General features: G+C 43.5%; 1 protein-coding gene across 1 annotated transcript in view; it reads right to left on the bottom strand.

Moving 5' to 3' along the window:
* Positions 1-13,777, bottom strand: part of Ido2 (indoleamine 2,3-dioxygenase 2) — a 42,755-nt gene that overhangs the window by 22,705 nt on the left and 6,273 nt on the right. The window contains exons 2-3 of the mRNA XM_035453007.1: positions 6,933-7,028; positions 2,162-2,281 (exon numbers count right to left, since the gene is read on the bottom strand). Coding sequence (XP_035308898.1) covers positions 2,162-2,281; positions 6,933-7,028 — 216 coding nt within the window. The remainder of the gene's footprint in view (positions 1-2,161; positions 2,282-6,932; positions 7,029-13,777) is intronic.

Genomic DNA, 13,777 nt, shown 5'->3' with positions numbered 1-13,777 from the left:
GATTATGATATATATAATATATAAATAAATATAATATAAACATATAAAATTATATATATATATATATATATATAGAGAGAGAGAGAGAGAGAGAGAGAGAGAGAGATACCAGGCATAGTGTGTGTGAGATAGACAGACAGACATGGACAGAGAAACAGAATGTAGGCACATTCATATCAGTCTGAGTGTGTGGAAGTCAGGGGAAAACTTCAAGTACTGACCCTCACCTTCCACCTTGTTTGAGACATGGTAATCTCTTGTTTACTCCTGCCTATGCCAGCTTTCTTGTGCATTCTGGGGACTTTAGTTCCAGTGTCAGGCCTGCTTGGAAGTGATTTGCCCACTGAGCATCTCCCCAGCCTAGGACTGAAAACGTCTGCCATTCCTCTTCCTCAGAGTTGGGACAGAAGTGTGTTTTAGGTAGGGAACAGAGTATGGGACCCTGTGGCACACTTCTGTGGAAGGTAGCTGGGGGTCAGGGAACACTTACAAGATAAAGGGGTGACAAGGCTGGTGTGTCCTCTGGGGGGGTGCTAGACATTGCTTCTGGTGCCCTTCTCCAGCCTTCATCATAATTCAGGAGAGTGGTTTAGGGTGCATACTGCAAGGGAACTCATTAAGATGTTGTCACTGGCCTAGGTTTTAAACTTTCCAACATTGGACATTAGACGCATGAGTTTTGAAGATGAGCTACAATATGCTATGGCATTAGAATCTGAAAGTGCACCATGCTGTCCTTTCTTCCCAGTCTCGAGTGTTTACATGTGGGACAAGAGATGGAATGAGCCTGGCGAGCATAGATCAGGCTTCTTGTGCAACTGGGCCATTCTGTGATAAGCAAGACCTTGATTTCTGGGAAAGAGAAACTTAGGAAAAGGGAAGAGGAAACAGCTGGAGATCCTGTTGAATGGTGAAGTATTAACCTAGCACGCACAGGCCCTGGATTCCATCCCAACACTCTCAGCAAGCACAACAAGGAGGAACTCATAACTGGACAGGGTGGCCCATGCCTGTAATCCCAGCACTTGAACGGTGGAGGCAAGAAGATCATGAATTGGAAAACAACTTGGACTGGAGAGCAAGTGCTCATCTGTTTTGGGCATTCTGTAAGACCTTGACTCCAAAACAAACAAACAAACAAACAAGACATAAAATTAAAAGATTTTTTAAAAAAAGAAAATGAAAGGTAATATTTGTTAGCATTCAGGCATCTGTACTGGCCTGTCTTTGGGGTTCTGACTGGATACACCCTCAGCTGCAGCCACTAAGAGCACCACCTGTGCACATTCACTACATTCCTTTTTAAAAGGGCCCTGCTCAACTCCCATCCTTCTCTTTCTTTCTCTCCCTCTCCCTGTTCTGCTCTCTCCTTCTCCCTGTCCCTCTCCCTCTTTCCTTTCTCCTCTCTCCTGCTGCTCCTGTCTTCAGAGGCTGATCAACCCCCATCCCCTTTCCCCTTTTTATGACCCCTTTCCCTAATTAAAAAAAAAAAAAAAAAAAAAAAAAAAAAAAAAAAACGAAGAAAAAACCCTCTGTTGGAACCTTGTCTTGTGGCATCTTTCTCTGAGTGCTGCTTTTGTTAATTTACAACTATATTAGTTTCCTTCATGGGTTAGAACAGGGGTTTCATGCCCTAAGGTACAGAGTGAAACTTGAAAGTCACACAGAGTTAGATAAAGGATTGATAAATGAACAGCAGGCTGGGCAGAAGACAGTATTAAGAAAAAAAAAGGGAGTGACCACATCTGTGTCATTGAGGGAAAGCCAGCTACTTCAGTAGAATCAGATACTCTGGGCTTCCCACTGTTGACCTTGAACTTGGGACAGCTCCCCAGGTGTTCTGTGCAACAGAGTGATTATGAAAATCAAGATAACTGATGAATTTAGAAATATAAATTTCTTCGGGATGTTTTATGAGTTTCCGGATGTAAGGAAGCTGTCACACATTATTGGAATGGGAGTATAGAGAGCCTTCGGAACTGGCGGTTAATTTAAAAGAATATCAGCTCTGTAGCAAGAAAAAAAAAAAAAAAAAAAAGTCCTAACCCTTTCCTGGCCTTCTTGTGATTTTTGGAGAGCGGACAGTGGAACCTGGGCCTGGTGACTTGATTCTTGGTGCAGGGGCCCAGGATCACCTGATAGGCCTCTCCTTGGCCCTCACCTTTTGCGGTTGAGTCTCCCCTTCTTGCCAGATGAATCCCATGGTGATAGCAGCCAGAACCAGGTGTGCCAGACGTTGCTCACGGTGACTCTTTAGGAACCTGCAGTCCAGGAATGGCATCTACTGAGGAGATGATAAGATCAGCAGCTTAAAAACTAAAGGGGGTGGGGACTAAGACAGGGATCCCGAGACTTGAGGGTCCCGCTGATACCTGGACACTGTTTGACTTTCAACAGACATCTAAGTGTCTTCATGCACAGCTCTTAGAGTGACACAGGGTGTGAGGTGCCACGTGGTCCAGCACCCAGGCTGTGCCCAGTTTGGGCTAGGCCCTGGTCTCCATCTGTTTCATTGAAGGTTGCAGAGTAACCATCGAGGTTGAAATAGGAGGCCCCCCTTCCTGGCCCTTACATATCTGCTGCAGCCCAGCTTATCGAATCATTTGCAACAGCTTTGAAAAAAGTATAAGTCACGTGGGGTTAGGAATGTAAACTCTACAAAACCATGGCTCAGCTGGGTATAAGGCTTGCTCCAGACCCTATTAAATCACCCACAGCCCAGGCAAATGAGGTGGCAGGGCTTTCCACCCAGCTCCATCCCCACCTTGTCCTGTGGGAAACCACAGCTTCTGGTGACATGCAAAGGTCAGGCAAAGTGTCGCCAGTATGCAGTCAGGCCACACCAGCTTCCCTGTCCTGCCTGGCTGCCATCGCTCGGTAGCTCATGACCCATTTTCACTCCAGGTTTCTCTCCCTTTGTTCCACAGGCGCCTCAGAGGGCAGGCACCACTGGCTTCCTAGGGGTGGGCTGGACCGTGCAGGCTGATGGGGGCACAGAGCCCTTCCTCCTCCCGCCACTAGGGGGCAGGATCTGCCTGCGGCTGTGGTGGCACGCTGATGATGACAGTAGTTACTTGGTACTCTTTACAAGACATTGAATTTAATAGAGAGAAATATGACGACGAAGCCCCCGTGCAGGAGCCAAAGGACAAAACTGTCTCAGGGGAATTTGCTATGGTCACAGAATCGGGAAGGAAGGAAGGAGGTTCTGTGGACTAACCACAGCCACGATCACTTGAATGATGAGTCACAGGTTTTGTTTGAAATTCCCCAGCAGCCACAGTTTTTCAAAGCAACAAATAAGTAAAATTAGTTTTGATAATGTGCTTTGTCGAGTCAATGCATAAAACACATTTTAACATATAATCACTTTAGAAGTCTTTCAGACCCTTGAAAATCTATTCTGTCTTCTCACTTCGTCCTCGGCCACATCTCGGGTGTTGAAGAAGGCCACCTACAGGAAGGACACCTAGGTATAAAAGGAACAAGGTACACTGACGGAATGTTTTCTGAACATGTCAGAGTTGCTGGCCTCGCCTTCTAAACACACATATGACTCAAAAATCATACCGGGACCAAAAAGGACATGGTATCTTTGTTATCACTTTGCCTTTACAAACAGCTGAAGGTGGTTAGGAAGAACGCCAAACACCCTTATCCTCCTGGGCTGAATGTAGTGGCCACACATTCTGGAATTTTCCATAGTTCATTTTCTTTTTCAAGTTCAGCTCTGCTCTTGTTTCAGTTTTGTTTAGAACACAAAGAAATGGGATTCATTGTGACATGTGTGTGTGTGTGTGTGTGTGTGTGTGTGTGTGTGTGTGTGTGTGTGTGCGTGCTTTGTGGGGAGAGGGAGAAACCAGAGGTTGCTACACACACACACACCACACACACAGGAGAGAGAGAGAGAGAGAGAGAGAGAGAGAGAGAGAGAGAGAGAGAGAGAGAGAGTTTATTTTCATTACTTCTTTTCCTAGCATTTGCTTGTTGGAAAGGCTGCTTCTTTAGCTCCACATTGGTATGCTGGTGCAAACCTGATGTTGAAGAAAGGCTACCGTTCACTTGCCTTATTTACAGCTCTCCCTGTTGAGCTGGACTCTCCATAAGAAATAATAGTATCTCTTTCAAAAGCACCTATTAAGCTTACAAAGTAATTGAAATTGGCAGTAAAGTGTCAGGCACATATATATCTGTGCATACCAAGTGTGTACACATACTTTATAATCAGAAAATGGTCTTTGACACCCATACCACATGTGGGATAGAACTGATGTTAGTGTGCTGGCTCACTGTCTGAGGTCCTGTGTTACTTATATTTTTGAGCTGCAAATTATTTCTCCTGAGTGGAAAATATAACACTGATATTTGTAAATACACTGACTCCTAAGGACATTATTGGATTGTGTATTTGACTAAATATTATAGGACACTATTTGATTATGTATTTAAGCTGACAAATTTAATCTCATTATTGTTTTCTCAGAACTCAGTAAATATTCAAGGGCTCTTAAAACCAGCTATGCCACCCTGCTGACATCAACACTTAGGTGCTTCATATTTCTGGCACACATTCGGTACTTGTGTGTGACACTTCTTGCACTTATTGATTCAAAGTCTGGCAAGATGAATATGCATTAGACAGGACATTTGATTTTATATAGAATGGAATGTGAGTCTATATCACCTACAATTCCAGCATTCTGGAAGCTGAGACAGGAAGACCTCAAATTTGAAGCCAGCCTGGGCTACATGTTAAGACCCTTTCAGAAGGTAAAAATGTATGTCTGTCTTTCTGTCATTGACCTATCTATAAATGATAAGTGCACATTCACATGAAGTAGATGGTCAATAATTATGCACATCTATGTACATATAATCATAATCTTTCTGCTGCTCAGGAAACTATACAACAAAGATGTATAGAGTGGCAGAGAGACACATACACACTGCCTATATGGCCACTTAATAGCTGTACATTTCTATTTATTTAACAGATCTGATTATTAATGGAGAACCAGGGGCTTCACCTTTTATCATCTCATCTTCTATCTTTTACTTACTATTGCTTTCAAAATGGCTACAACAAATAGCCTTGTGTATTTATTTTTAAGTTTTTGAGTGAGTATTTCTTGCAAGATCAATTCATACAAATGGACTAGCTGCAGCAAAGCAATGCACATTTAATATCTCCACTGGCACTGTTACCTTGCCTGTTACACAGAACTGTCCTAACTGTTTGTTCCAGTGCATCCTGGCTAACAACTATTGAATCAGTATAAAAGAGCGTGGGTGAAGACAGAGCATTGGCTTGCAGGTTGCGGGTTTCATCACAAGGGGAGACCCTCTACCAGTCGACTGACCCTTCATCTTCCCCACAGATGAACATCTAACAATTTTGTGGGTTCTAGACTTCGGCTAGAGAAACAAGCATGAGGTGTTCCCTTTGAGGGTGAATCACCTTGTGAGAGGTTCGGGGGACAGTGTGTTCATTCTTCAAATACACAGCTTGATTCAGAAAAAATGCTCACTGCAGGGTTTTTTTCCTAGGGGACATAGGTCAGCGCTAGTTCTTATATTGTTCTCCATCTTATATTTTTCCTTTGATGTTTTTGATAGTGTCGTGTGTCAACAGTGTATACAAACCTCTGTGAGCCCTTCTCTGGCAGGCTTTTTGTGTGTTTTGTGCTAAATAAATAAATAAGTAAGTAAATAAGTAAAATACCTCTTTGGGCTGCACTTTCTTACATGGGTCAGTTTCAGTCTTCAGCCTTCAGCCTCAATAGTTTTTTTTTTTTTTTTTTTGAGAGGGTGTTTATCTAGGATATTACTGGGGTCAGCTGCTGTCCTGATTTCTGAATATCTTATGAGGGCCATTCAATGAGCATTTTTAAAATCAATTCATAATTAGACATTAAACGTCAGCAAAGAAGGTCCTAAAAGGTGGGGTGTCTTCTTGTATCTTTGCAATCCTGTGGCTCGCTTCTGACAGACAGAGACGAGAACGGGAAGTCATACTCAGATAGTGGATGTTGTTAATGTGGCAGGAACTGCCAAAGGGTCCTTACGAAAGCCATTAATGCTCACAGCTATGAGATGAGGACTTCCTCCATTCCTCAGAGAAGGAAGTGAGATTATGAGGCACTCTCATGCTTACTGTGAAATTCCTGAATCAAAATATATTTTCTTAGTATACCTTCTGGAGCGGGGTGGCTCCAATTTTCCCAGGACCAAGAAGTCATCATCTCCTGTACCTGCTCACTTTGTCACAGATGTGCCTCATGTACTTACATATGTGTGCAAATCTTAATGTGATGTCAATGGATTTCCTTATTTCTTCAGAACCATGGCTGACCCCCAGCTTATAAATTAGAAGGACTTTTTTTTTTTTTTTTTTTTTTTTTTTTTTTTTTTGGTTTTTCGAGACAGGGTTTCTGTATAGCTTTGGAACCTATCCTGGCACTCGCTCTGGAGACTAGGCTGGCCTCGAACTCACAGAGATCCGCCTGCCTCTGCCTCCAGAGTGCTGGGATTAAAGGTGTGTGCCACCAACACCCAGCTCAGAAAGACTTTTGATTCAAGTAGTATTTGACACAATAAGATCAAGGTAACCCACTCAGAGGTAGCAAATCACCCACCATGCAGCTTGAGACAAGCCCCTGGGGAATTTCCATGCATGCCTTCCTCATTTTCCCTTAATTCATTTTCAGTTCTCATCTATAATCTTTTTTACACAAACACTTAATGAGAAATTGATATGTTGCAGGTGTTGTTTTGTGCGAATGCAGGAAGACAGATTTGATGACAGTCTCTGTAGCAGTGATCAATTCCATTGCCAGGTCAACTGCCACTCCCATGAAGCTGAGAAGGAAAGGGCTATGAAGACAGAAGGAGGGTGGCAAGAGAAGTGGTGTGAAGAGAACAAAACAATGTACCTTGTACACATGGGCCTGGAGCTGGTGACTCTCAATTAAGTGAGGAAGTTTGTTGGCAATCTCCATCCAAGGTCTGTACTCATCAGGAAGTTCTTTCTGCATTTCAAATAGGAAGAGTCAGTATTTTAGATCTCTCTGGAAAGCAGCAGCTTTGGAATACTCTTCAAGGAGAATTCAAGCCAGCCCAGGGTGCAAATGGAGCTCCCTGCAAGCCTTGGCTTGGGCTAGACTAGCCACACCGACATGCAGATGACTAGAATACAGTTCTTGTGCTTGTATCTTACAGCAAGGTGAGGGGGAAATGCAGGCAAATGGGTCCTGATGTACAAACCACATGCTTCATGCTGTTGTGCGTATGAACTTGGGGCTCTGCGAAGAAGGGAAGTGGTTAGTTCTCTCACCTTCTATGGGAATGAAAAGGGAATAGTCACCGACACACAAAAATGGAACCTGGTTTTGAAGTCCGAAAGCGACTTCTTTTCTTCATTTTTCTTTTTGTAGTTTTAGTCTTTTGAGACAGTTTTGCTAGGTAGCTCAGGCTGACCTTTGAACTCACAAGACCTTGCCTCTGCCTCCCAGGTATGGGTTGTAGACATAAGCCTCCAAGTCTATAGTTTCATCTTTTATTTTGAGACTGTCTCTGTGAGTTGCCCAGGCAGCCATTGACCTTCTGGTCCTCCTGCTTCAGCCTCAAGCACAGCTAGAATTATAGGGTTGAGCATCTATTTCTATGAATCACTTTGTACTGGAATCCATTAACCCCCATTTGTCTATGGCAGCTTTTGCATGCAAGCAGTAGAACCGGGAGATTGCAGCAAAAATCTGTGTGCTGTGCAAAGGAAGTTTATTTGGCCTTTCAGAAAATGTTTGCTAAACCTGGATGGAGCCCAGCGGCTTTTCAGTGAACAGGTTATCCCAAATCAATGTGCGGCCTCTGAGTTATGGAGAAATGGAATGAAGAACACAGCTGTGTTTATGACTCGAGTGTCTGTGTGATGGGTGAGAACACAAGTGGGAAATCCAAGTAGCAGGCAGAGTAGGCAAAAAGCCACTTCTCAATGGGTTGAGCTCACACATCTTCAGAAATTAAGGCTATGTGAAGTGTGAGGTTCAGAAGGAAAGTCACTAAAAAAAGAAACCAGAGTATGTGGCTGGTGTTTCTGAAAGCTTACGCAAACTGAAACAAGAAGAAAGTCTAGATTAGCACACTGAGGAATATTTACAAGGCAGATACAGTAATTGACTCCATCAGCACAGATGAAAAAGAAAGTTCTAGAAGTTCAGTAAACCACGGAGAAAGACCACATGGGAGTCAAAACTTAAGAGAATTTTATGAAAGGCAATAATCAGAAGATGAAAGGCATCAATATAGAGTTAAGTATAAGGCTACTCCTTAATCACACAGCAACACAAGGAAGTGCATGCTAGTTTCTCTACTTTTTGTTGGTGATGTTGTTATTGAGGTTAGGATCTTGGAAGCTGGGTTCAAATGCTCCTGTGTTAGGGAACCCTGAGAATATGCAGATGGACTTTTTAGGATCAATATTAGTGAAAGGGAACCAGCTTTCACAGAGGTCTTCTAAAATAAGTACAGCAAGCAGTTTATAGTCTGCTGCTATAAGAGGAGCAATGGAAAGGGGCGGAGGTACTCAAGGGCAACAGGCATGAAGAAGGGGAGAAGGAGCCTGGAAGGAGATGATGATGGAGGGAGAGGTACCCTGGAGGGAAGGTGATGAAGGAGGAAGAGGTACCCTGGAGGGATCATGATGGAGGGAGAGGTACCCTGGAGGGATCATGATGGAGGGAGAAGCATCCTGGAGGAATGATGATGGAAGGTGAGGTATCCTGGAGGGATGGTGATGGAAGGTGAGGTATCCTGGAGGGATGGTGATGATGGAGGGAGAGGTATCCTGGAGGGATGATGATGGAGGGAGAGGTACCCTGGAGGGATGATGATGGTGGGAGAGGTACCCTGGAGGGATGATGATGGTGGGAGAGGTACCCTGGAGGGATGGTGATGATGGAGGGAGAGGTATCCTGGAGGGATGATGATGATGGAGGGAGAGGTACCCTGGAGGGATGATGATGGAGGGAGAGGTATCCTGGAGGGATGATGATGGTGGGAGAGGTACCCTGGAGGGATGATGATGGAGGGAGAGGTACCCTTGAGGGATGATGATGGAGGGAGAGGTACTCTGGAGGGATGATGATGGAGGGAGAGGTACCCTGGGGGGATGATGATGGAGGGAGAGGTACCCTTGAGGGATGATGATGGAGGGAGAGGTACCCTGGAGGGATGATGATGGAGGGAGAGGTACTCTGGAGGGATGATGATGGAGGGAGAGGTACCCTGGGGGGATGATGATGGAGGGAGAGGTGCCCTGGAGGGATAATGATGGAGGGAGAGGTACCCTTGAGGGATGATGATGATGAAGGGAGAGGTATCCTGGAGGGATGATGATGGTGGGAGAGGTATCCTGGCAGAAGTAGAAACAGGAGCAGGAAGCTTAGCTTGCTAAGGACCCCGCTTCTTACCTCCCTGGAATGAAGTTGATCAAGATGATGAGACTAGAGAGGCTTACACATTAACTTAGGAATGCAGGAGAGGAGCAGAAGCTGACCCTGAGCAGTGTGACAACATGGAGGGACACTGAGAAGCCAGGAAGTTTGACAGTACACACTTGGAGAAGTAGAGCTCAACAAGAGACCTATATATGACTTGGTGGGGAGCTTTTCCCATGAACACCTGTATCCTCAGGGATTCTGGGTTCAAACTCCTGGTTAACTTGCAATCCCAGTACTTCCAACATGTTGCCATAAACTCTGAAATGTTTGGACTTCAATTCATCATTTCTTTTCTTTCTCTGACTCTGAAGTTTTTCCAAACTGGAAGCCTTGAATCAAACTCCATCAGGAAGGATGGCTGTAGGCAAGGAGGTGTTGCTCAGGAAAACCCGCATCAGACTCAGCCGTTGGCCTCATGGCCTGCCTACTTCTGGGAGACACAGTCTATGTTGCTTCACTCACCCCTACCCTACTCCACCCAGCCTTTGTCCTGGAGAGAAATTATTAATGGTGTCATATTCTCCAGGAGACAGCTACAGGGGCAGAAATGAAGAGAGCTGGGTTGAAACTGATAGACATTTGGCAACAAGAGAAGGGCAGCAAGAACAGAAGCAGAGGCCTGCCTATTGCTCAGGGGTAGAGCAACTGCCTAGTACTATGAGCCTTGACTCTCATTCTTAGCACTAGAGAGGAGACAGAGAGGGAATATAGGTGGAGATTGATAGCTAAATAAAGGACAGAGAGATAGGAATAGAAAGATGATAAATAGATGTATGATAAATGACAAAATGATAGATTGAGAGATAGATAAGATTTACAGATAGTAGATGGATAGACAATAGATTAGATAGATGATGGATAAATAGATGTTAGATGATGAGGATAGATATATGATAGATACATAGAGGAGTAGATAGATGATAGATAAGATATATGATAGAAAAATGGTAGACATCAATGATAGAGATAGATAGATAGATAGATAGATAGATAGATAGATAGATAGATAGATTTTTGCTGACGTATCTGTGAACTGGCAACTTATTTCATCTCACTGGTGCGATCCATACATTTTGAAACAGAAAACCACACATGTGAAGTCATGAGGACTTACATGCCCCCTAGAGTGGGCAGTATTGAAGAAAAGCTGTCCCTATCACCTGGACCTTTGCTTCTTTGGTACCTAAATAAGGAATCCCTCACTCAGAGTTAAATTAAACCTGACTGGATTCTGCCTTCCTAGTTTAAGTGAGAAATCTTAAATAGTTTATTTTTAATATTGAGACTCTAGGCAGCAGTCTATTTTTTTCCTGTTAGATCCCAGAGAAATGTTGTCTCTCTTCATTTACAGTGTCTCATGTTTGGATTCCCATAAAACTCAACAAACAAACACAACTACAGAGCTATCCAAGTGTTGTCAGTATCCACATGTACCCCTTGGGAACTGTTCAACCCACAGACTATTGGCCCTCACCCCTGACAAACTGAAGCCAATAGCCCTGAAGACAGCTACCTGCCAGCTAATGCTGACACAGCCTGAGTTTGACAACCATTGTCAGAGACCAAGCCTTACAAGTAATCCAGATGGGAAAGACAGGCTTGAAAGGTTTTTTACAACCTATTTAAGTAGGAGGTGTTGATAGGCTCCAGGGTTTCTTCGATTCTTACCCAGGAGATCACTAGACTCCCTCTCATACAACACTACAACTCATTTAAAATGCATTCTGTCTTCCAGCCTTTCCACTAGAGACAAAAAAAAAAAAAGCATAGGATTGTGTTACTTACTCTTCATTGTGAGATTTCATGTTGCAGTGTTGGAGATAATAGCAGCAGGCAAGATTCTCACTAGGCAGCAGGCATCTTCTTTGATGTCAGTTCATACCAGTTCATACCACACCAGTTACATTCATTTAGTTAATTAATTAAATAATCGCCCCCCCCTCAATGGATGTGCATTAGACCTTTGATGTCTGAGGTCTGAGGCCTCTAAGTTCTTAGACACCAGTCATTCCTCTCAAGTCTGGTTGTCTAGAGAATTTGTCTTACAAACTCAGACAGGCTGTTTTATGTCTCTATATAGCATCAGGGAGCCCAGAATCAACCATGAGGGCCGTAGAGATAGGAAGATAGCTTTAGGGCCTCTGGAATTTGGCATTTTCTAAAGTTCACAGGGCCCGGGAAGTTTGTCACAGACCTACAAAGTCCCCATGGTGGGACCTGCTAGTACTGTTAGATGTCACAGAATGTGGTCTGGTTAGCCCCTGACTCAAACCTAACATCTATATGAAGCTGGGCATGATGGGACGTGCTAGCTCATTGAAGAGCACCTGCCTAGCATGTACAATGTAAAAAGCCAAATAAACAAAAAAGAAGAATGCTTTGAGAGCAGAGGGTGGGTGAGAAGCATCAGTACTACCTAGCTGACCTAGAGGACTTCTGCCCAATTCTAATTTGGTTTCCTTTCTATAACAAGATAATTGCAAGCCAGAGGTGGCTCTTCAGGTAGCTTGGTCAACTAGCTGGGTCTTAGATAAAGGGCCAGAGTGACTACTAAACACCTCTAACTTCATTATAATAAGTTCTACATCGAATGTTCCATGACACTTCGGTATCATACAATTAACAGTTGCTAGGGAAATGACCAGGAATAGCCATACAAGACAGGAAAAGAAGGCTAGACAGATGCCCCCACAGGTAAAACGGAAGACCTGAGTTCATCACCAGACCCCACAAGGTGGCAGGAAAGAATCAATTTCTGAGACAATTTTCTATGGACCGCCAGAAGCCCAGTGTGGCTTCTGCATTCATTCTGTGTGTGTGACCTGCCTCTCTGTCTTTCTGTCTCTCTGCCTCTCTCACATCCTGCCTCCCTCCTTCTCCATGTGTCTCTGTCTCTGTCTCTCACTAAAATAAATAAGTGAATCTTTAAAAAGAAATGAAAAAGAGGTGTTAATATTGATGGAATTCCCAGGAAATCTCCATCTAGTCCCAGAAAAATACTCGAATATGCCTCCCAGTTAATAGCCTACAACCCCCAATCTCTTTGATCCTATGCCTGTAACCATAACAGATCATGAAGTTAACTTGTGGGTTTACCTCCCATGACTCCCATTCTTTGCCAAGAATACAAGTCTTTGCTACTCAGTTGCTATTCCGCTTTGTTAGTGGCTTCAAATTCCTAAAGGAGACCCAGTTTTGGGTCAAAACTGCTAACCTGATATAAAAAAAAAAAAAAAAAAAAAGCATAAGCTCTCTAAAGTGGGCAATAAGAGCAACCCTGTTCTTACTGTCCCATCAGGAATGACAACATTAGAAGGTTCCAGTGTGCTTTGTGTTTTCCCTATTATGTTATATGACCTATGCAGCACCCAGATCGTTATCAATTTGTAACTATTCTAGTTTTAAAATCTTAATTATCTGCAAATTCAAAACTCTTTTCACAAGCTTTTAGTCACTGGAATTTTTTTCTTTCTTTTGTTTTGAAACAAAATTTCACTATGTAGTCCAGGCTAGACTGAAACTCAATATGCATCCCAGCTAGGGGATACATTCAGGGGAATTTTCCCTGCCTCAGCCTCCTAGCCTGGGATTACAGCCGTGCACTGCCACACCCAGTAAGTCATTGGATTTTGTGTGTATTTTAAATAGCTATTCTTAATGGAATAATCAAACAGACCTATATTTCATTTATTTTCCTGGTCTAAAATCATGCTTGGAAATTTTCTCTCTTCCCAAAGCCATTTCTTTGTAGTATTTCTAATCTTCCTACTGATGCTTGCCTTTAATCCATCTGTATTTGTGTCATGGGACTCCTATTCCATGATTCATTCCCACAATGAAACACAGAAAGTAAAGCAGTAGATATTGATTATCAGTTTGACAGAGTCTAGAATCACTGGGAAGACAAGCCTCGTGCACACTTGTGAGAGCTTATATAGATTAACTTATATAGATTAACCTGCCTTAACTGTGGGTGGCACCATTCCACAGCTGTGATCCTAGACTCTACCAAATGGAGAAAGCTAACTAGGAGCTAGCCTTCATCTCTCTCTGCTTCTTGGCGGTGGATGCCACATGGCTAGATGCCCCAAGCTCAGGCAGCCATGGCTTCCCCTCATAATGAACTGTACTCTTGAACTGTGAACCAAACGAACCCATTCTCCGTTCCGTTCCTTTTTTCAGGATGTTTTATTACAACAACAGGAAAAGTAACTGAACAGGAGGCTAAGGCCGGAGAGGTTATCTCTCCCTGTGTGGCTCATGCGTTTGGTGGCCAGGCC

Source organism: Cricetulus griseus (assembly GCF_003668045.3).
Source record: "Cricetulus griseus strain 17A/GY chromosome 1 unlocalized genomic scaffold, alternate assembly CriGri-PICRH-1.0 chr1_1, whole genome shotgun sequence".
Classification (NCBI taxonomy): Eukaryota; Metazoa; Chordata; class Mammalia; order Rodentia; family Cricetidae; genus Cricetulus; species Cricetulus griseus.
The sequence above is the reverse complement of the archived record's forward strand: the minus strand, read 5'-3'. Positions and strand labels throughout refer to the sequence as shown.